The sequence below is a fragment of the Canis lupus genome, chromosome 20 (genome assembly GCF_011100685.1).
Source record: "Canis lupus familiaris isolate Mischka breed German Shepherd chromosome 20, alternate assembly UU_Cfam_GSD_1.0, whole genome shotgun sequence".
Classification (NCBI taxonomy): domain Eukaryota; kingdom Metazoa; phylum Chordata; class Mammalia; order Carnivora; family Canidae; genus Canis; species Canis lupus.
Window position 1 is genome coordinate 8,701,036 of NC_049241.1, and position 24,536 is coordinate 8,725,571.

A 24,536-nucleotide genomic window follows, 5' to 3' on the forward strand; every position below is an offset into this window, starting at 1 on the left:
TCACCCCGCCCCCCAACTTTCGCAGGTCTTTTCCCGAAGCCCCCCCCGGAGGTCCGCGCTGCCCCCGGCCCCACCGCCCCAGCACTCAGGACCCCCTGGCTCCTCCGTCCCTCCCTCTCGGTCCCCCAGCGCCGCCCCAGGCCCCGCCCTCGAGAGTTCTTGGCTCAGGCCGCCTCTCGCGTGCGTCCCCAGCTCCCGCCCGTCAGCCTCGCAGCCCGGCGGTCGGTCGGTCCCGGGCCGGCGGCCCCCGCCAGCCGCCGTCGCCGCCGCCGGCCCCGCCCCCGGGCACCATGCTGCCCTCGCAGGAGGCCTCCAAGCTCTACCACGAGCACTACATGCGGAACTCGCGGGCCATCGGCGTGCTATGGGCCATCTTCACCATCTGCTTCGCCATCATCAACGTGGTGGTCTTCATCCAGCCCTACTGGGTGGGCGACAGCGTGAGCACCCCCAAGCCTGGCTACTTCGGCCTCTTCCACTACTGTGTGGGCAGCGGGCTGGCGGGCCGCGAGCTCACCTGCCGAGGCTCGTTCACCGACTTCAGCACCATCCCGTCCGGCGCCTTCAAGGCAGCCGCCTTCTTCGTGCTGCTCTCCATGGTGCTGATCCTCGGCTGTATCACCTGCTTTGCGCTTTTCTTCTTCTGCAACACGGCCACGGTCTACAAGATCTGCGCCTGGATGCAGCTCTTGGCAGGTAGGGGAGGGGTGGGGGTGGCACCCCTAGAACAGGTGCCGAGGACGGGGCTCCTTCCTTCCAGGACCCCTTCTTGGAGGGGTCAGAGAGATTCTACTCCTCTGGCTAAAGACACACCTCCTTGGCTGACCCTCAGAAGCCACTAGGCAGGGGATTTATGAGAGAGACACCTTGGGGCAGGAGGCAGAACCGTAGGACTGGGTCTTTGAGTTTGCGTGCTTGGATATGGGCAGACTGCATTTACGGATGGGTTAGTGTTATGTTAGAGTCTCTGAGGGTCTCTGAGAGTCTCTTCTGGCTGTCCTACAGGAAATAATTATCTGAATGAGGAGCTACTCTAGGAGTGAGCAATTTCTGTTGTATCAAAAAGAGCATGAGATGGGGGAAATCCAGAGATCTGACTTTGACCTTTATCTTGCTGACATTATCAACTTGGGTGTTTCACTTTACTTCCCTGAGGCTAGGCTTCCCCATCTGTAAAACAATGAAGAGGATTCCAAGAGCGAATGAAAGAGTATCTGGTAAACTTTTAAGTTCTGTATTAAGATAAAGGAGCTTAGGAAGATATGCATGTCTAGTAGTATCTATCCAGTATTTGAAATGCGGGTGGTTGACAGCACTTGGCAACATGGGGGTCTTGACAGGGCAGGTCTCTACCCCCTACCCCCACCCAATGCAGGGAGGGTTCTGGTGCTATGCCTAGTGGTAATAAATCCCTGAGCCCTTTGAAATGTTTAGATAAGGCAGACATCTTGCCCTAAGAACTAGAGAAGGGCCTTTTGGGAAGAAGAACTGCTGAGACAGTATTCCAGGATCCATTAGAGTCCTCACCCCCCACCCATCTTTTGATCGAAGGCAGATTTTGAGGATTCAGCAACTTGGGAATTTGCCTAATTGCAGGTAGGAAAGAGAGTTGGGCTGGAGAAAGTGAGGTCAAGATATAGCAGGAATGGGGGAGGACGGCTGGTATGGTTAGGTAAAGTTTGGAGCGCTCTAGGGATGAGAAAGAGAAGGGAAAATATGATGATCTTTGCAGTAGAGATAGTCTTTCACAATAAGCACCTCAGGGCATTCAACAAGTGTGGGCCTCTTCAAAAGATACTCCCTGCAGGAGGTGTTATATCACTTGCTGATGACTCCACTGCTTAGAACATTGTAGTCTTTGGAGTGTGGGGTGTGTTCTCTTGAACATCATCATTGAGGGGAACCTCCATCTTTTAAAGGAAGAATATGATTTTTGGAAATGACTGGAAGTCACGTAGGGCCAAGTGCAGAAAATACAATAGTGAACAAATTGAGAATTGTCACTTGGGATGAAGCCAAGGTATGAGAGCAAAATCATGAGGCTAGTTTGCTTCCCCAAGAGGACTTTTACAAATACAGGGAGGAATTCCTGCCCCATTGGAAGAATTTCCCAAACTTTCAAAAGGACTACTTTGAAGAAAGCAGTGTTAATTCAGATGAGGACATTTTAATGAGCTTGTTTCAAATCTGCCTCAGTCCATCTACTTAGATATGGGTCTTTTAGGATCTTTAAAATTGAGAAAGGAGAAATTGTAGAGTGTGGGGGTATGTCTCCGTATTTCTCAGTGGTACCCAGAAGGTGATTTTATGTATTTCCATTTTATTCTTCCTCCAAAGGCAAGCTGGAAAGAATGTATACTCATCTGGAATTCTCAATTCCTCACCCTTAATTTGGAGTCTGCATATGGGTTGCTGACCTCTTGGCCTTCCAACTCTCTGTAATTTATGTGGGTTTAGTCTTAGGGATTTGATGAAGTGTCCCAATAACCCCATATAATTACAGAATTTCAGAGATCATAGAGATCAGCTCCTTCAAATCCCACCTTCCCCTCCCCCCACTTTAGAGATAAGAGACTTAGACTAGAGAGAAGGTTTTATCCAAAGTCTCATAGCCAGTAAGGGAGTACTCCTGGTCCAGTGCTCTTTCCCTTGTATTGTTTTCCCACACCTGAGGGCTGAGGAGGCCAGTTAAGAGTTGAACAGTTTATTCCATTCTGCTTAGAGATTTCTGAGTTCTCTGGGTAAGTGACCAATTCACTTTGTTTAATGAAGTGACATCAGGACAGAAGCTAGAGCACTGGACTACGAGTCATGGGACGGGGTCTTGGCCGACTCTGCCTAGGTGATTCACCCTGCAGTATTTTTTTTTAAAGATTTTATTTATTTATTTATTTATTTATTTATTTATTTATTTATTCATTCATTCATTCATTCATCCATCCATCCATTCATTCATTCATGAGAGACATACAGAGAGAGGCAGAGACATAGGCAGAAGGAGAAGCAGGCTCCTCGCCCCGGGAGCCCGATGCGGGACTCATCCCCAGACCAGGATCACTCCGAGCCAAAGGCAGACGCTCAACTGCTAAGCCACCCAGGCGTCCCTACCCTGCAGTATTAAGCAATAGTTTTTAGCTTAACTCTCAGTTTTGTCATCCTTACAGTGGGAGACTAATCAGTTACATAAGTGGATTCAAAGTATCTCTTTCAGCCCTGGGTGTCTCATAAAACAACTCTACCACCAAGATCTTTCTATTTAGAAAATAAGAAATCAGTCATTCTCAGGGGAGCTGCAGAGCAGCAAAGGGCCTTGTTTATATCAGGTAAGAATTAGAATTCTTGTTTAAGTAAACTTTTATTCAAGTATTTTAGACTCTTCTAAGTGTAGAGCCCTGGACAATTAGGAAATTGGAACTTAGGAAAATTCAGAGATACTTATTCCTCTATTTATTCTTTACTTGTTCTGTGATCATCGCTGTGCTAGGTGCTACAATACTGAGATCATCCTGGTCCCCAAGGATTTAGGTTTATACACTGCGATCGATCCCCACTCTCAGGAAGCTTACCATCTGGTTGAATCTCTATAATGGTCAGCATTCTTTCAATGGCAAGTGAGAGAAATCCAACTTAAAATTGCCTAAATAAATAAAAATAAAATAAAATAAAATAGGGATGGTAGGATTTTGGGCTCACATAACTTAAAAGTCAAGAGTATCTTGCTTCAGGGGTGCATGGCTGGCTCAGTCAGTAGAGCATGGGACTCTTGATCTCAGGGTTGTGAATTCAAGCCCCATGTTGGGTATAGAGATTACTTAAAAGTAAAAGCTTATAAAAAGAATATCTTGGGATGTCTGGGTGGCTCAGTGTTTGAGTGTCTGCCTTTGGCTCAGGGCATGATCCCAGGGTCCTGGGATTGAGTCCACATTGGGCTCCTTGCAGGGAGCCTGTTTCTCACTCTGCCTATGTCTCTGCCTCTGTGTCTCTCATGAATAATTTTTTTAAAAAAGGGGGTACTTGCTTCAGGCATGGATGGATCCAAATTCTCAAATAATGCCATTAAGAATATGTCTGTCTCCATTTCTTAGTTCCCCTGTGTCAGCTCATTTTAAAGTCCACTTCTCTCTTAAAGGTGATAAAAATGCTACTAGCAGCTCTGAATTTATGTTGCTTTAGCTTGTCAATGCCTGTGGAAAAAGAACATCTGTTAGTGGTTCCAGCAAAAGATCCAGGACTGATTCTCATTGACCCAGGCTTTGGCCAAGGATTCACCTCTTAGTTAATCAATGTGACTTTGTCCAAGGCTTTAGCCACATTCCTATCCCTGGAGCACCTGGACTGATAGTGGAAAAAGGTCAAGTTCTGAAAAGAGAAATCAGGTATGACCACTGGTAAGACAGGTGCAGACAGAAGCCTCACTCTGGAGGGTCTAGACACTAATATATGCTGGGCTATAAGTGCTGGGGAAACCCAGGGCAATTGAGGAGGCAGCCCCGTAGTTGGGAGGTGAGGCTTGAGTGGGAGGTGAGGATGTGGACAGATTTGAAGTGTGGGAGAGCATTGTGAATGGAGAGGAAGATCATGGACAGAGACACAGAGGTAAGAAAGCCACATCTGTCTTAAGTGTGACATCCATATAGGGGAGCAGAAGGAAGAGAGGTGAGGAAGGAATGATGGGGCTACAAGTGTGTAAGTCTTTGAATACTGGGTTGGGAATTTGGTCTTTAATCAACAGGCAGTTCAGAGTTACTACAACTGTTGTTATTATTCAGGAAAAATAATTAACATTTTCTGAGCCTTCTCTCTATGCTTGACCATGTGCTAAACATTGATGTGAAAAAAAAAATAAAAAAATAAAAAAAATAAAAAAAAAAATAAAAAAAAAAAAAATAAACATTGATGTGCATACTATTATTTACTCCTCACAATGATCCTATGGGGTACCTACCATTATTACTCTTTTGTAATAGAAAATTACTCTTTTTCATCTTTTACTCAGATGAAAACACTGAGCTTCAAAGAGGAGTCATTTGTCCAAGGTCATACAGACAGTAAATGGGGGAACTAGCATGGTAACTTGATCTGTCTGACTCAAAAGCCTGGGGATTTATGAAGGATTTATAGAGGAGCATTAGTGATGGGAGCAGTGGCAAGAGGTTTTTGATATAAGACTCAAATGTTAAGTAGAGAGGTAGAAAACCCAGGTTGCTCTTCATGGAGTTAGGGGCCAGCTTCTCCAGGTATCTCTGCTACCTGGTCTTGCCCACTTAGTGAGAACACACAAGGTGTCAGCTTTGAGGCTAGACATTTTCATATTCTTTACAGCATTTCATGTTCATCTTGTTAAAGTGACTTGCCCAAGGGTCACACACCTAGTGAAAAGTGAAGCTGCAACTTAACACAAGTCTAAATGGACCTAGCACCTGCTTCCCCCCCCTTTTTAAAGATTATTTGTTTATTTATTTATTCATGAGAGACACACACAGAGAGAGGCAGAGACACAGGCAGAGGGAGAAGTAATCTCCACGCAGGGAGCTCGACGTGGGACTTGATCCCGGGACCCTGGGATCACGCCCTGGGCTGAAGGCAGGTGCTCAACCACTGAGCCACCCAGGCATCCCTAGTACCTGCTTTTAAAACCAAACTAGAACTGGGGAGAGGAATACACAGATCACAAGGTACAACCGTCCACTCTTCATACTTAGTGTTTACCTGTGGGCTGGGTGAGGTTAGCCAAGGGGAGGTTGCTGGCTCGAGAAGAGACTTGGGCTGGAAGCCTGGTTGAGAGTCCGAGGCGTAGTGTGGAGTAGTGGTTTAAGAGCAGAGGACTTAGGGCAGCCCCGGTAGCCCAGCGGTTTAGTGCCCTCTTCAGCCCCAGGTGTGATCCTGGTGACCCGGGATCAAGTCCCACATCGGGCTCCCTGCATGGAGCCTGCTTCTCTCTCTCTCTCTCTCTCTCTCTCTCTCTCTCTGTCATGAATAAAGAAATAAAATCTTAAAAAAAAAGAGCAGAGGACTTAGAATTCTCTCTGCTCCTTCCCACCTGTGTGGCCTTGGATAAGTGGGTTTTCCTCTCTACATCTCAGTTTCTTTATTGTAAAAGGGAGATTATGATGATTATTACTAAAGATTTTGTTTTTAAGTAGCCTCTACACCCCACATGGGGCTCAAACTCACAACCAACTCTGAAAACAAGAGTCACATGCTCCACTGACTGAGCCAGCCAGGAGCCCTGGGGGAGATTATTGTACTTACCTCAGAGGTGGTAGAAAGAAATCAACAAAATGATGGATGTAAAGCCCTGAGTGTGGTTCCCAGTGTACAGTAGGCATTCAGTAAATGGTCACGTCATTCCTGTGACGTAGTCTAAGTGAAGAGCAGCTTGTGAGGAACTCCTGTTGCTCAGGTGGAAGAGGTCGGGCTTGCTGGGATGGTCAAAGGCCTTAAAAAGTCATAAACTGGGCAGCCCAGGTGGCTCAGTGGTTTAGTGCCGCCTGCAGCCCAGGGTGTGATCCTGGAGACTGGGGTTCGAGTCCCGCATCGGGCTCCCTGCATGGAGCTTGCTTCTCCCTCTACCTGTGTCTCTGCCTCTCTCTCTCTGTCTCTCATGAATAAATAAATAAAATCTTAAAAAAAAAAAGTCATAAACTGTCAGCTGAGAAGAGTCTTGCCAATTAGCTGGCTCAACTGCCTCATTTTACAGGTGAAAAAAACCTAGTCCCAGCAAGAAGAGTCAAAAGTTCATATCACAAAGTGAGGCTCTTTGACCCACAGAAGGGAGATGTTTCTGACTGTGCTTCCTTCAGTACTGAGTGCCTACTGTGCTTTAGGCTCTGCTTGGATGCTGGAGTCACAGCAGGGAATAGGACGTGGAAGGTAGAGTGAGAGACTGAAGCTTGGGATGGTGGCAGGGGGCTGAGATCCCAAGGTGAGGCGAGTACCTTCCAGCCTTCCAGATGTGTGCTTGATCAGCAGGGGTCTCTGGGCTGGGAGCAGCAGTGTCACTGCAGCTTAAAGCATTTATCCACATTCCTCCCTATTTCTTTGGGAGTTTGTTTCAGATTTGGCTTGGGAGTTTATTTATCCAGTAACATTTCTGTATGTACATGACCTGCTGAGAGCCCTGGGGGGAGGGGGGACTTCTTTCTTTGCCTGCTCCATTGCCTTCCTTCCTCCCCTGACTGTCCCTTCTTTCCTTTTTTCCATCCTCCCTCCCTACACCCTTCCTTTCTCACATCGGTCCTTTACTGACAGCCTCCACTGTGTGTCAGGCACTGTGCTGGGCTCTGGGAATCTAGAGTAAGAGTCCTCACTGCCATACAGCTCAAAGGGCAATAGGAGAGGCAGGAGAGAAAAGATCATCACTTTTCTGTGCATGACACGTGAAATGACTGAATCAAGCACAGGGTATTCTGGGGGCACAAGGGGGACATCTGACACAGTTAAGGACAGCCAGGGAAGTCTTCCAAAAAGTTCCAGCATTTGAACTGAGTCTGAGAGGATGCGCCGGAAAGAGAAGCACAGCCAGGCAGAAGAGACAGTATGATCCCAGGCATGAAGTCAGGAAATAGCCTGGTGTGTTTTGGGGACTACCAGCAATTAGGGCAGGGAGTGGTGAGTGTTCAGAATGGGAAGCTAGATTGTGGAGGCTTCCCAGCCACCATCCGGAGTTTACGGACTTTTATCTATCAGCCTATATTTGTTGAAGGGTTTCTTTGGAAAATAACTAATACATGTACGTGATACAAAATTCAAAAGGGGAAAAAAGGTATATAATCAGCCATCACCAGTCTTCCTGCCTGTCCCCATTCCCCAAAGATCCTCCCAGAGTTCTCTGGGGCAACCACTGTCACCAGTGTCTTGAGTATCTTTTTCAAGAAATCTCATAAATATACAAACAAATGCAAACTTTTTTTTTTTTTTTACTTAAATGGTATATTAGTTATCTATACCTGTGTAACAAATTACCCCAGAGCTTTGTGTCTTAAAGCAACAGGCATTTATTTTTTCCATTTCTGTGAGTCACAGGAATTTGGGAGCAGCATAGACAGGCAGTTCTGGTTCAGGGTTGCTCCTGAAGTTACAACCAAGACCACAGCGAGGGCTGTGGTAATCTAAGGCAGCGTGGGGCTGAAGGCCCACTTCTAAGCACTCTCATGCGTTTGCAGGAGACCTCGGAATGAATGATCCTAGAAAGAGAGAGAAAGGAAGAAGCTACATTGCCCACTGTCCTTTTTTCTTTTTTCTTCTCTTCTTTTCTTTTTTGGTAATGGTTTTATTGTGACATAACTCATATACCATGCCATCCATATGAAGTGTATATTCATAGAGTTGTACAACCATTACCACAGTTGACTGTAGGATATTTTCATCATCTCCAGAAGCCTTATACTCTTTAGGTCTCATCCCACAAAGCTCCCCCACCCAACCAACCCAGCTTCTAAGCAACCACTAATTTACTTAATGTCTATTTTAGCCCATTCTGGACATTTCATATAAATGAAATCATACAGGGGCATCTGGCTTGCCTAGTTTGTGGAGCATGCAACTCTTGATCTTGGGGTTGTGGTTTCGAGCTCCATGCTGGGTGTAGAGATTACTTAAAAATGAAATCTTAAAAAAATAAACAAATGAAATCATACAATATGCAGTCTTTGCAACTCCTTTCACTTAGCATAATGTTTTCAAGGTTCATTCGTGTCATAGCATGTGTCAGTAGTTCATTCCTTTTTATGGCCATTTATGGCCATGATGTTGTGTTGTATGGAGAAGACCACATTTTGTTTATTCATTCATCAGTTGATGGACATTTGGGTTGTTTCAATTTTTGGCCATTATGAATAGTGCTGCTATGAACATTTTTTTTTCATTGGAGTTCAATTTGCCAACATATAGCATAACACCCAGTGCTCATCCCGTCAAGTGCCCCCCTCAGTGCCTGTCACCCAGTCACCCCAACCCCCTGCCCACCTTCCTTTCTACCACCCCTTGTTCGTCTCCCAGAGTTAGGAGTCTCTCAGGCTCTGTCACCCTCACTGATATTTCCTACTCATTTTCTCTCCTTTTCCCTTTATTCCCTTTTACTATTTTTTATATTTCTCAAATGAATGAGACGATATAATGTTTGTTCTTCTCCGATTGACTTATTTCACTCAGCATAATACCGTCCATTTCCATCCACATCAAAGCAAATGGTGGGTATTTGTCGTTTCTAATGGCTAATATTCCATTGTATACGTAAACCACAGCTTCTTTATCCATTCATCTTTCGATGGGCACCGAGGCTCCTTCCACAGTTTGGCTATAGTGGACATTGCTGCTATAAACATTGGGGTGCAGGTGTTCCGGCGTTTCATTGCATCTGTATCTTTGAGGTAAATCCCCAGCAGTGCAATTGCTGGGTCGTAGGGCAGGTCTATTTTTAACTCTTTGAGGAATCTCCAGCTATGAACATTTGTGTACAAGTTTTTGCATGGATGTACATTGTCATTTCTCTTGGAAGGAGTGGGATTGGTGGCTCAAATGGCAACTCTGTATTTAACATTTTGAGAAACTACCAGGTTGTTTTCCAAAGTGGCAGCACTACTGTACATTCCCAATAGCAGTATATGAGGGTTCCTATTCATATTCTCATCAACACTTGTTGTTATCTGACTTTTTAAATAATAGGCATCCTACTGGGTGTGAACTGGTATCTTGTGGTTTTGATTTGTGTTTCCCTAATGATTCATGGTGTTGAGAGTCTTTTCCTGTGCTTATCGGCCATTTGTATACCTTCTTGGGAGATATTATCTATTAAGATCCTTTGCCTATTTTTTAATTGGGTTATTTTTCTTTTTATTATTGAGTTGTAAGAGTTCTTTGTATACTTTAGACACAAGTCCCTTATGTATATGATTTGCAGATATTTTTTTCCATTCTGTGGCTGTCTTTTGTTTCTCTTGATAGTTTTCTTTGAAACACAGAAGTTTTTAATTTATACAAAATCCAGTTTATCTTTTTTTCTTGTGTTGCTTGTGCTTCTGGTGTCATATCTAAGAATCCTTTGCAAATCCAAGGGCACAAAAATATTTTTACGATTTTATTTATTTATTTATTATTTTTTAAAGATTTTATTTATTTATTATTTTTTAAGATTTTATTTATTAAAAATTTTTTAAAAAAGATTTTATTTATTTATTCATGAGAGACACAGAGAGAGAGGCAGAGACACAGGCAGAGGGAGAAGCAGGCAGAGAGCCTGACATGGGACTCGATCCCTGGTCTCCAGGATCAGGCCCTGGGCTGAAGAAAGTGCTAAACTGCTGAGCCACCCAGGCTGCCCAAAATTTTATTTATTTGTGAAAGAGCATGCAAGAGAGAGCATGAGTGGGGGTGGGGGCAGAGGAAGAAGGAAAAACAGACTCCCCATTGAGTGCAGAGCCCAACACACTGCTCCATCTTAGGACCCTGAGATCATGATCTAAGCTGAAGGCAGACACTTAACTGACTGAGCCACCCAGGTGCCCCTAAGGGCGCAAGAAATTTACCTCTGTTTTTACCAAGGAGTTTATAGTTTTGGCTTCTTACATTTAGGTGTCTGATCATCTGAGTTAATATTTGTATATTTGGAGTAAGGTAAAGGTCCAACTTCATTCTTTTGCATACAGCTATCCAGCTGTCCCAGCACCATTTATTTAAAAGATGATTCTTTTTCAATTGAATGGTCTTGGCACCCTTGTCAAAAATCAATTAACCATAGATATCTGGGTTAATTTCTGGACTCCCTAATCCATTCCACTAGATCAGTGGAATAGATCTGTGTCTGTCCTTATGCAAGTACCAGACTGTCCTGATCACTGCTGTTTTGTAGTGAGTTTTCAAATTGAGAAGTATGAGTCCTCCAACTGTATTCCTTTTAGAAGATTGTTTTGGCCATCACGCTGCCTTTTATGCTCTAATCTAGATATCACATACTATCACTCTCTTGTTAGGGTTATCCTATTTTAGTGTATAATGAACTACTTTTTCTTAAGAGCTGCATAATAGGGATGCCTGAGCGGCTCAGCGGTTGAGCATCTGCCTTTGGCTCAAGGCATGATCCCAGGGTTCCAAGATCGAGTCCCACGTTGAGCTCCCTGCAGGGAGCTTGCTTCTCCCTCTGCCTGTGTCTCTGCTTCTCTCTCTGTCTCTCATGAGTAAATAAATAAAAAAAACTAAAAAAAAAAAAAAAAAGCCGCATAATATACTTTTGCATAGATGTGTCATCCTTTATTTTATCAATAGTTATGTTTATAATATTTTACTATAGCAATATTTCAGTGGATAATGTTGTATATAAATAATTTGACACATATGTGAGTATAAGGATAAAAAAGACCTAGAGCAGCATTGCTAGATTAAATGGTCTGTATATTTACAATTTTGACAGATCCAGCCATAGTCCCTTCTATAGACATTGTACAGAGTTAACTCCTAGCAGCAATGTATAAAAGGACCTGTTACCCCACTTCCTTTTCTTTTATTTTTTTTTAAATTTTTATTTATTTATGATAGTCACACACAGAGAGAGAGAGAGGCAGAGACATAGGCAGAGGGAGAAGCAGACTCCATGTACCGGGAGCCCGACGTGGGATTCGATCCCCGGTCTCCAGGATCGCGCCCTGGGCCAAAGGCAGGTGCCAAACCGCTGCACCACCCAGGGATCCCCCCACTTCCTTTTCAACTGAGTATGTTATCAAATATTTTTGCCAACCTGATGGGTAAAAAATACTCTCTTATAGTAATCATTTGCCTTTTTCTAATTATGAGGGAAGTCAAGCACCTTTTATTTTATTTTTTTAAGATTTTTTATTTATGTATTCATGAGAGACACAGAGGGAGAAGCAGGCTCCATGCAGGGAGCCTGATGCAGGACTCTATCTTGGGACGCTGGGATCACACACTGAGCCAAAGGCAGATGCTCAACCTGCTGAGCCACCCAGGTGTCCCAGTCAGGCACCTTTTATATATATCTTTTCTTTAAACTGTCAGTTCATATATATGTAATAATATATATATATATATATTTTTTTTTTTTAAATCAAGTTAATGGTGTTTTCCCTCTTTGATACGTAAGAACTTTTTGTGGGGCACCTGGCTGGCTCAGTCAGTAGAACATGCAACTCTTGATCTCAGGGTTGTAAGTTCAAGCCCCACACTGAGTATAGAGCTTACTTAAAAATAAAATCTTTAAAACAAAAAAGAACTTTTTGTATATTAAGAAAGTTAGCTCTTTTTCTGTGATACAAGTTACAAATATTCCCAGTTGATCTTTTGACTTTGTCTTTGGATGTTTTCCCCATAGTGAAATTTGTTTTTTCTCATAATCAAATTGTCAGTTCCATCCTGGGTTTTGTGTGATACCTAGAACAGACTTGAAATGTTAAGCAGTGGGAGACATATCACATCCAGCTGTCAATGGGGAGGACGGGTTGGAAGAGTTGGAGGAGTCAAGAGGACAGGAGCTGAACTATTCTTATTCAGAAAGCCTCTCATTTTTGTCTTTTTCTTTTCATTCCCAGTTTGTTATCATTACCAACCTTACTTTAATCCCAGAAAAGTTTAATGGTATAATGAGAGCCCTGGACCAGGAGTCTGTGCCTGGCACATAGTAGGTGCTTAATAAGTGTCTGTTGAATGAGTGAATGGTGACATCTGATTTAAGTTCTAGCTCAACCATCCACTCCTTTGGAGGCAGCATATTCAGTGGTCAGACAACCTGAATTTGAATGCTAAGTGTGGCATTATCAACTGTCTTTAAGAAGGTTACACAATTTCTGAGTCTCAGTTTTCTCATCTATAAAATAAGGTAACAGAGAGAGAGCACAAGAGGGAGGGATAGAGGGAGAGGGAGAGAGAATCTCAAGCAGACTCCACGCCCAGTGTTGTGCCCCATGCAAGGCTGGATCTCATGACCCTGAATTCAGGACCTGAGCCAAAATCAAGAGTCCGATGTTTAACCGACTGAGCCACTTGGGTGCCACTTGGGTATTTGCTTTTAGGCTTAAGAGTTACCAGGGCCTAGAAGTTGGACTTAGAAAGATGAATAGGGTGGCTGCTGCAGGGGTGGACTGAATGGAGGCTTGGTGGGAGGCTAGGAGCCCATTGTCCTGTTAAGAGGTACAGAGAGAGGAGGGGGGAAGAGGGGAGACCTGTTTAGGAGACTAGGGGCTCTCTGGGGTGAGGACCAGGTAGGTGTTACAGATGACTCCAGGTTTCCTCCTTGGATGTTTGGGTCTCTGGACTGACATTCCCATACATGCAGGGGAAGGTCAGGTCAGTTTGGGAAACACTGAGTTGGCAGGCCCTCTGGGATGTGCAAGAGGAGAGGTCTGGCAAGCAATTGGCTATTCGGGCTGGAAGCTTAGGGAAGAGGTCTCAGCTGGAGACAGAGATGTGAGGCATCATCGAATGAGTCTGAGGGTGGGTGAAATTGCCCCGTGGAAAATGTGTGCTGGGAGAAGGGGAGAGACTAGAAACACCGACCTTTAATAGGCAGGTGGAGGAGGAACCAGAAAAGGAGCCAGAGCAGCTGCTCAGATTAGCAGCTGAGAAACCAAGAAGGATGGCCTTGAAAGGACACCTGCCTAGAAGAGCCAGAGGGGGCCCAGAAGGGATAGAACCCTCTGGAAGGGCCTGGTCCGAGCTGGAGGGACGGGATAGGCTGCAGGGAGAGCCATGGGAGAATCAGGAACCAGGAACTGGGGACTGAATTCCCCCCCAGAAGAGAGAGCAGTCAGTACAAAGGCCTCCAGGTGGAGCTGAACTTAACATGTTTTCAGGGACAGAAAGGAGGCCAATGTGGCCCCCGTGTAGGGAGTGGAAGCCTAATGGCTGGAGGGGAAGGTGGGCAGCCTGTGTCAGCACTTTATTCTGAGTGTATGGGGTGAGCTTTTGGAGGGCGCTAAGCAGGGGAGTAGTACCATCCATTTCCATGGATACTGAGCAGAGAACAGCTGATGATGGGATAAGTGTGGGAGCTGAGAACTAGTTAAGAGGCCACGGTGGTCGTCCAGGAGGGAGATCATGGCGGCTTGGACAGATGGGTGCAGTGGAGATGGGGAGGGGAGGTCAGATAGATTCTGAATATTTTTGGAGGTTGAGCCAGTAGACCTTGGGAATGGATTGGATTGGTGAGGGGAAGGGGGGGTCAGGGTGCCTCCGAGTATCTGGGTGCTAGATGGGGGGGTGGTGGTAAGCCCAGGCACAGGGGTCCTGACCCCCAGCATCCCAGGCTGACAGGCACTCAGGTTGGGCCTGGATCTATAAATCCAGTGATTGTGGGTGACTGTTAGGAGATGCTCAGTCTCCCTTGTAATAGAAGCACCTGCCCTGGGGAGCAGAGCCAGTGCTCAGACTTGTAGCAAGGGGCCTATAGACACCCTCCTTCCCTTAGGGGCGCTCATTCTGTTGGAGGTTTTCCCTAGTGCTCCGAGTGCACAGGGTGATGGGGAAGCAGTCCCTTGGAAAGCTGTGGTCTCAGTGTGGACACAGACTCTTCACTGGGCTCCTCTCAGCCCCATATGCAGCCTGATCCTTTCCTTACCCCCAGGGAGGGGACCCCACACACACACCAGGGACACAGGCAGCTGGCCATATGTTCTGTGCTGGATTGCTTCTCTGTGTACCTCCCCTTTTCCAAGAGCTGTACTGCTTTGTAAAGTTATCATTGTTTTTCGTAGAAAACTAGGAACTAGAAATGAGCAAAATCTCACACTCCCAGAATCAGTCATTCTTAACTGCTTGGCCTACACTCTAAACAATATAAAGAAAAATAAATAAATAAATAAACAATATAAAGTACTGGTTGCGAGCAGGCTCTGGAGCCAGACTCTTGGGTTCAAACTTGCCGGCACGTTTTGCAATTTAACAGCTTTGTGACTTTGGATAACTTGGATAACCTCTCTGTGCCTCAGTGTCCTCATCTGTAAAAAGAAAATAATAATGCAGATTATTGTGCAAATTAAATGAACTAGGGTATGTAAAGATTATAGTGCCTGGCATGGTAAGTTCTACAGAACTATTTGCTATAACTAAGTAAGTGTTTTTTTCCCCCAAAGTGAAATGATATTATGTTTGTTTTTGCAGCCTCTGGAAACCTAACATATCATAAGTATTTTCTATAGCATTAAATCTTCCTCAGGAGCTACCTGAGGAAATTTATATTAGAGTTTCATAGCTGAGTGATAGGAGAGAGCTCTATTCCTATATGGCTGGATGTTAAGTTGCTTCTTTCTCTCCATTCTTTATTTTTTTGAAGATTCTATTTATTTATTCATGAGAGACACAGAGAGAGACAGAGAGAGAGAGGCAGGCAGAGACACAGGCAGACGGAGAAGCAGGCTCCATGCAGGGACTCGATCCCGGGACTGCAGGCAGCTCTAAACTACTGAGCCACGCGGGCTGCCCTCCATTCTTCCTTTATTATTTCTCCCTCTCCTCCTCTTGTTTCTCTCTCTTTTTTAAAAGATTTATGTTTATTTTAGAGAGAGCATGTGTGTACAGTGGGGAGGGGCAGACGGAGAGAGTGAGAGAGGGTCCCAAACAGATTCCGTGCTGGGCTCTAAGTGTAGGGGGGGCAAGGGGTGGGGGTGGGCAGCCACAGGTTGAGCTCACAACCCTGAGATCAGGACATGAGCCAAAACCGAGAGTCAGATGCGTAACCCACTGCACCACCCAGGTGCCCCTCATTTTTCTCTTAAGTAACAATGTGACAGGCATCCTTGTAGTTCAATCTGAGAGCATATCCATGAGTGTTTTCTTAGGATAAGTTCTCGGAAATTGGCAAATCAGTCAAAAGAGGTTTAGAGACTTTCATTTTTATGTTTTTGTGATTAATCCGTTATTTCCGAGAGTTATATTTGATCTGTGCGTTGCCATTCTTTGTTGCTTTAATTCCGAGTGAGAATCTCTGGCAATAGTCACTTAGTAGTAGTCAACTCCTGCCCGCCTTATGGCTTTCACATAGGTAACTCTTTCACATGCTTCTGAATCCAAAATGTGCAGCAGGTTCTCAGTGCAATGTCTCCATCCCCTCCAATGTCTCCATCCCCTCTTATCCTCCAGCCACTCAGAAGTCACCAAGGTTGGGACACCTGGGTGCCTCAGAGGTTGAGCGCCTGCCTTCAGCTCAGGGCGTTTTCCTGGAGACCCAGGATCGAGTCCCACGTCGGGCTCCCTGCATGGAGCCTGCTTCTCCCTCTGCCTGTGTCTCTGCCTCTCTCTCTCTCTCTCTCTCTCTGTCTCTCATGAATAAATAAATAAAATCTTAAAAAAAAAAAAGTCACCAAGGTTATCAGTGTCTTGTAGACACTTCCAGAAATATTTGATGTCCATGCAAACACACACACACACACACGTACACATACACACACACTTTCCCCACTCCTTACAGAGTGCTAGCCCTGCACCACGTCTGTTACTCTGGACCTTGCCTTGCACTTAGCACACCCATATGCCATCCCACATCAGCACATAAAGGGCTTCCTTCGTCTCTTTTGTGACAGCTTGGTGCTCCACTGCATGGATGTGCTCTAACCAGTGTCCTATTTGTTATTTCTGATGTTTACTTCTTACACACTATGGTATGTAGCCTTTTTAAAGTCAGCCTCTACGGAAAGTATAACACACTTAGGAGTACAGAAATTGTCACCTCTATGATTCAGTAATTTACACAAAGTGAACATGCCTATAGAAATAGTACACAGATCAGGAATCCTCATATCCTCTTCCAATCACTGCCCCCAAAGGTATGCACTATCCTGACTTTTCTTCCTGTAGGTTAGTTTTGCCTGCCTTTGATTTGTATATAAATGGGATCACACTTTTTCTCAATTGTATGGTTCTAAGATGCAGCAAATTGTTGCACACAGCAAGTTTGTTCTTTCTCAGACAAGATCCTGCTCTGGTGTGAGGGTGAGGATGGGGGCAGTGGGGGGAGGGGAGGGAGCAGGCTCTCTGGTGTCTTCTCTTACAAGGGCACTGATCCCATCTGGAGGCCTCACCAAACTCTAATTACCTCCCAAAGGCCCCACCCCCCCAAATACAATCGCACTGGGGATTAAGGCTTCTACATATGAATTTTGTGGAGACACAGTTCAGTCTATAGCAAGCCTCTGTGGAGTCCTGGGGACAGATAGCCCTGGGGACAGCTGGTCTGACCCCCAGGAAAGGGTAGCAGCTGTGGTGTGTCCTGTATGGAAGAGGCCACTGAACAAAAACAGAGGCCTCCCTTTTGGAGTGTCCAGCTCAGCAGATGTCCCTTGAGGGTGGTGTAACAGTGTTATAATGAGACACTATTACAAGAGCTGCGCATAAAATGCATCATTAGAAAGCTTTATATGGGGGCCCCTGGGTGGCTCAGTCAGTTAAGCATCTGACTCCTGATTTCAGCTTAGGTCACGAGTTCAAGTACCACATTGGGCTCCATGCCCATCATGGAGCCTACTTAAGGAAAAAAAAGCTTTCTATAAAGGCATATTTACAGCACAAGCTTTAAAGAAAATAAACACCTGAGTGTATCATATATTTGCTCTTACTAATTCTTCACTACTTCTGGTCTCACTCAGGTTTCATTATCAAAACTCAAGTGTCACTCTTCTTTTTAACTGTCTTTTAGTTTCTTAATTATTTTTTTAAAACTTAAGAGGATTTCATATGGCCTGGCATAGATGGAAAAGGATTGAACATAATAATATAGTTTTTGTTATAAAAATATATGGGATCCCTGGGTGGCGCAGCGGTTTGGCGCCTGCCTTTGGCCCAGGGCGCGATCCTGGAGACCCGGGATCGAATCCCACATCAGGCTCCCGGTGCATGGAGCCTGCTTCTCCCTCTGCCTGTGTCTCTGCCTCTCTCTCTCTGTCTCTCTGTGACTATCACAAATAAATAAAAAAAAAAAAAAAAAAAAAAATATATGCAGATGTTAGACACTTTCAACAGTACAGGATGGCACAGAATGAAGTGTCCCCACTACCCCTCCCTTCCTGCCCATTTCCCAGGCCACCTCTCAGAGGTATCCACCATTAAATTGCTTCTGTATACTTCTATAAACGTTTACAGATATGCAAGCTTATATGTGTGTTCTTTGAAAAAATCAATATCTTGAGTGATGTTTTTAAATTTCATGAGTAATATATGAAGACATTCATTCTGAAAAGCTGAAATGTTTCATAAAGGCTAAAGTCCCCACCCCCTCCCTGCCCAGAGGCCACCACTCTTATAAATTAAATTTCCATTTCCCCCCCAATCTCTTTCTGTGCATTTACGTAAACACTCATGAGGCAAATATATTATGTCATTTTCTGCATTCCCCCCTACTGACTTTCTTCCTCTCACTCCCTCATGGTAAAGTACTCAGAACATAAATTTTACCATTTTAACAGTTTTTTAAGTGCACAATATTGTGTACTACATCCATCTCTCTCTCTTCCAGAACTCTTTTTCATCTTGTAAAACTCTGTCCCTTTTTTATATTTTTTAAAGATTTTGTTTAGGGCAGCCCAGGTGGCACAGTGGTTTAGTGCCACCTTCAGCCCAGGGCATGATCCTGGAGACCCAGGATAGAGTCCCGTGTTGGGCTTCCTGCCTGGAGCCTGCTTCTTCCTCTGCCTGTGTCTGTGCCTCTCTCTCTCTCTCTCTCTCTCTCTCTCTCTCTGTGTGTGTGTGTGTGTCTCTCATGAATAAATAAAATATTTTTAAAAATAAAGATTTTATTTATTTACTTGTTTATGAGAGAGAGAAAGAGAGAGAGAGCATGGAGGGTGCAGAGGGAGAAGCAGACTCCCCAGTGAGCAGGGAACCTGATGCTGGAATATGAGCTGAGCCCAAGGCAGACGCTTACCGACTGAGCCACCCAGGCGCCCCTTTCTGTCCCCTTTAAACACTAATCCCCCATACTCCTCCCTCAGCGACCAACATCCTATTTCCTGTCTCTGTGAATTTGACTGTTCTGGGGACCTCAAGTAAGTGGCATCCTACAGTGTCTTTCTGTGACAAGCACATTGCACTGAACACAATGTCCTCAAGGTTCCTCCATGTTGTAGCATGTGTCAGAATTCCGTTCCTTTTTAAGGCTGAATAACATCACTGTATGTAGACCACCGTCTGCTGTTCTGAACCATGAAGGAGTGTGCCCATGCACGATCTCTACCTGTTCATAGATCAGAGAGGAGAGGGGCTTCAGAGCATGGCCCTGCCCTACATGGGCTGGGTCTGACCCCAGCTGTGTTATCTCTAGCTATGTGACCTTGGGCACATCATTTAACCTTTCCGGACCTGTTTCTTCATCTATAAAATGGGAATAACAATTCATTAATAAACATAGAGCAGTTAGAACAATGCCTGAAACACGGAAAGCACTGACTACATGCTTGACTTTTTAAAATAACAATTCCCTGGTGCCTGGCTGGCTCAGTGGGTAGAGCATGTGAGTCTTGATCTTATGAGACTGAGCGCTTCCTACTGCGCTATGAGGCACCCGAGTCCTGATCTTAGGGTCAGAGTTCAAGCCCCATGTTGGGCATGGAGCCTCCTTTTTTTTTTTTTTTTTTTTAAGGTTTATTTATTGAAAAGAAAAAGAGCAAGTGGCAGGGAGGGGCAGAGGGAGAAGCAGACTCACCAGTGAGCAAGGAGCTTGACATAGGACTCCATCCCAGGACTCTGGGATCATGACCCAAGCCAAACACAGACACTTAACTAACTGAGCCACCCGGGTGCCCAGGCATGGAGCCTACTTAACATTTAAAAAATAAATAAAATTACAATTGCTTTATTTATTTTTTTTAGGGGGGGGAGAGGAGGCACAGAGGGAGAGGGAGAAGGAGAGAGAGAATTGGAAGCAGGCTCCATACCCAGCATGGAGCTGGATGCAGGGCTCAACACCAGGACCCTGAGATCATGACCTGAGCTGAAATCAGGAGTCGGACCCTTAACCGACTAAGCCACTCAGGTGCCCCAAAAGTACAATTGCTCTTTGCAGCAGATGTCAGGTTCAGAAAGTTTGCTGTGTCATTCCTTACAGAGCTGCTCATTCCTTCTGGCTGTTCCAGAGCATGTACATCCTTCTTAAAAATCATAGATGGGATCATACTCTACATTGTATTGTGTGCCTTAGCTTTTTAAATTTCTTAATACGTCTCAGGTTTTCCACGACAACATATACAATTGTTCGCCACTTGTTTTAATGGCTTTGTAGTATTCCGTGGCATGGATATACCATACTTTATTTAATCAGTTCCCTCTTTTTTTTTTTAATAAATTTTTATTTATTTATGATAGTCACACAGAGAGAGAGAGAGGCAGAGACACAGGCAGAGGGAGAAGCAGGCTCCATGCACCGGGAGCCCGACGTGGGATTTGATCCCGGGTCTCCAGGGTCGCGCTCTGGGCCAAAGGCAGGCGCCAAACCGCTGCGCCACCCAGGGATCCCATAATCAGTTCCCTCTTAATAGACATTGCCATCCTCTCTTATAAAGACGGTGGTGCAGTGAATATCCTGTATGCACCTTTCATGTACATGCACAAGCCCAGCCATGGGATACATTTGAGGCAAGGGATAAGTACCTTTAGGATTTGTGTGGATATTGCCACGTTGTTCTCCAAGCAGAGTGTATGAGCCACCTTCACACGCCATAGACCACGAGGCATACCCCCATCACAGTGATGCTGCCGACCACCCAGTCTATGTTGTGGCCTTGAGAAGTAAATATCACCATTTCTCTGATGACAGAACTGAGGTTCAGAGAAGTGAAATGACTTGTCCAAGGACACATAGATAAAAGCTGTTTGCCCAATACATGCATGTGATACAGACCTAAAAATAACACATTATTATAACAGGACCAGGTTTGGCTGCATGTGATAGGAAAACCCAAAATAATTGTCTAATGACCCCAGGTTCTAGTCTCTTACATTAAACAGATGCCCAAGGGCAGCTCTGGTGGCTCAGCGGTTTAGCGCCGCCTTAAGCCCAGGGCATGATCCTGGAGACCCTGGATCAAGTCCCACATCAGGCTCCCTGCATGAAGCCTGCTTCTCCCTCTGCCTGTGTCTCTGCCTCTCTCTCTGTGTGTCTCTCATGAATAAATAAATAAAATTAAAAAAAAAAAAAAATAAACAGATGCCCAAGAGTTAGGTGGTTCAGAGCTGGTATGGTAGCGCTGAAGTCAAGAGCTCTCTCTCTTTTTTTTTTTAAGATTTATTTATTTGAGAGAGATAGCATACACGAGTGGGGGAGGGGCAGAGGGAGAGGGAGAGAGAGAGAATCTTAAGAAGACTCCCTACTGAGCATGGAACCCAATGTGGGGGTCAATCCCATGACCCTAAGATCATGACCTGAGCTGAAATAGAGTCGGAGGTTTAACTATCTGAGCCACCCAGGTGCTCAGGTGGGGTGAGGTCCTCATTCTCATTGTTGAAGACCAATGTGAGAGCCTTAGACATCCCTTCTGCCTTCTAGGCTGCAGGGTGGAGGAATGGATTAAGAAAAAGGGGCAAAGAGCACATTCTAGCATCCTTATAAATCTGTTTATATAAAGTTATTTTTCTTGAGGACACATAACACATCGGCATGCATTTTTACCTACCCATGTGGCCTAGTCATGTAGCTGCAAAGAAAGCTGGAAAATGCAGTCTCAGTAATCAAGGGTCAAGTTCTCAGCTAAAAACTGGGGCTTCTAATAGTAAGGAAGATGTCGTAGCAAAGTACTGGTCTCCATCATGATTATGTGTAAAAATTAAGCTTATTGCCTTCCCCACTTCACCAGTAATAATTTATATATCTCTTCTCACCTGCCAATTGATTCTCACAAAAGCACTATGAAATGAGTAGGGTGGATGTCATGACCCCCATTTTACAGATGAAGAAAATAAGGCCCAGAGATGTAAACTGACTTTGCCTAAAGTAACCCAGTGAATGGGTGGGAAGCGAAGAATGGGAGTTTAGCTTCCTGTTGAGGCCATGCAAGGTGGACTGTGTCTCATGGCTTCAAGGAGAAAGGCTCGGTTTGGTGCTAGTATATCTTTAACTTCTCTCACACTATTAAGTCTCTTAAACAGAGAGAGCGAGCTCAGAGCATTTGGCAGGCAAAAGTATCCAGCTAGAATCTAAGAACGTTGTTTTGGTTTCATTATATTTATAGTTTCCTTCTATTTGTGGCAAATGATCCTGGTTTCCTTTTCTATGATAGTGATATAAAGCTTACTTTTTAAGTAAATGCCTCTAAGTTAAAAAGTGAGTCTATTTAAAGAAAAATGTTAAGTAAAGACCTGTCTGGGTTTAAATACAGATCCCACCACTGACTAGCTCTGTGACATGGGATATGATACTTGATTCCTCTGAGCCTGTTTTCTCCTCTGTAAAATGAGGATGATGATTTTTCCCATCATATAGATTTGTTGCAGCATTAAACAAGATCATGATGTCAGGAGCTCTGCATCCTGGCACAGTTAGGCACTCAATACCGTTTATCAGCATTAGTATCACATTATGAATATTCCTTTTTTTTAAAAAAGATTTTATTTATTTATTCATGAGACACACACACACACACACATACACACACACACACACACACAGAGAGGCAGAGACATAGGCAGAGGAAGAAGCAGGCTCCCTGTGGGGAGCCTGATGTGGGACTCCATCCTGGGACTCCAGGATCACCCCCTGAGCCAAAGGCAGATGCACAACCTCTGAGCCACCCAGACATCCTTCATTATGATGAATATTCCTATTATTAATTTTGTCGCAACACTTTCAGAGTGCTTGGAGCAGGGGAAATCAGTGGACTGTAGGGTAATGGATAGATGTGCCCCACCCGAGGGTGCCTTCCCCTATACCAGTGGTTCTCAACCAGGGGCACTTTTGCCACCTGGGGGACATTTGGCAATATCTGGAAGTCAGATACTATTTTTTTTTTAATTTTTTTTAAAATTTATTTATGATAGTCACAGAGAGAGAAAGAGGGAGAGGCAGAGACATAGGCAGAGGGAGAAGCAGGCTCCATGCACCGAGAGCCCGATGTGGGATTCGATCCCGGGTCTCCAGGATCGCGCCCTGGGCCAAAGGCAGGCGCCAAACCGCTGCGCCACCCAGGGATCCCAGATACTATTTTTTATTATGACTGGGGGTCATAATAAAAAAACATGGTGGTGGTGCCCCTGGCATCTAGCAGATAGAGGTGGGGAAGGATACTTAATATCCCACAAGGCACAGGACACCTCCCCCCCCCCCCCCCCATCATGAAGAATTACAAAGTCAAGTGTCAAAAATGTTCCCATTGAGAAGCCCTCCTCCACAGGGCACCCTGCACCTGTGTCTGTGTTTTCCAAAAGAGACTTGAACTCGGACTCCAAAGATCTCAGCCTGAGTTTCCTCATCTAGGACATGAGGGTGCTGAAACCTGCCAGCTCCTGATGGTTGAACCCCGGGGTCACTTCCTTGTTCTAGGCTGTCCCCTTGTGATCTCTTCCTCTCTTCCCCCAGGTCCAGAGAAACCATCTGATAGACTCCCCCCTCCCCCCTCCATTTTGCTTGATTTCTGGGTGTTTCCCATTCCCTGAGCAGCCTCTGGGGTCCCACCGCCACCACCTACAACGCTGCAGAGCAGAGGAGGCAGAGAGTCGAGGGAGAGATGGAGAGGCCCCACCCCCACGGTCTCCCAGCACCCTGTGATTCGGGTCTCAGCCCCTGTCAGCTTCCTTGCTAGCACTCCTTGACATGCAGAACTATTCTATTGTTGGCTTGATTGTATTTCCACACACACACACCCCTTCTTCTGGGGACCTCGCCTCCAGCGTCCCCACACCTTGCACAAGGCCCGGCACATACGTGGCACTCGGGATTTACACGTGCAGTGTAGAAGGAAGAGCCGGAGAGAGGAGGGGGCGGGGGGCTAGATCCAGAGGAGGAGAGGCGGGGAGAGAGGAGGAGGAGGAGGCCTGCTGAGGGGAAGAGGGTGGAGGCCACACCTGAGCGCGATCCACGGCCCTCGAGAGAGCGAAGGGCTGTGAAGAGCAGAGGAAGACCGAGGAAGATAAAGGGGTGGCCCTGAAGGGGAGGAATGGGAGGCGCGGGAGCCCGGAGAGCCGGCGGCCGGGAAGGGAACTCCTGGGGGGCTGGGCGGGGGGGGGGGGGGGGGGGGGCTGCGGAGCCGAGAGGCCGCCCCCGGGCGCCGGCGGGATGCAGTCTCCATGGAAACGGGGATGCTCCGCGAGGGAGAGGAAGCGCGGCACGCGGGAGGGGGGCGGAGAGCTGGGGGTGGGGGTGGCCCCTTCTCGGGCTCCCTTCCTCCCCCCTCCCCCGCCTGCTGGGGAGGCGGGAGCCACCTGGGCGGGAGCCCCCGGACCGCCTGGGCGCTCCTTCTCCCCCCTTCCCCCTCCCTCCCGGGCATTGGACCCTCCTCCGGTCTCCGACTGGGGCCTGGAGGGCCTTGCAGAAATGTCGAGGAGGTGGGGGTGGGGTGTGGAACGGATGGGTTGACCTCATACTGCGCCGCAGGGCTCAGTCCCGAGCCTTCCGT

General features: G+C 45.8%; 1 protein-coding gene across 1 annotated transcript in view; it reads left to right on the forward strand.

The window, feature by feature from the left end:
- The first annotated feature begins 255 nt into the window (after positions 1–255).
- The window catches only part of LHFPL4 (LHFPL tetraspan subfamily member 4), a 32,975-nt gene continuing 8,694 nt past the window's right edge, over positions 256–24,536 (forward strand). The window contains exon 1 of the mRNA XM_038565751.1: positions 256–696. Coding sequence (XP_038421679.1) covers positions 291–696 — 406 coding nt within the window. The 5' untranslated portion in view covers positions 256–290. The remainder of the gene's footprint in view (positions 697–24,536) is intronic.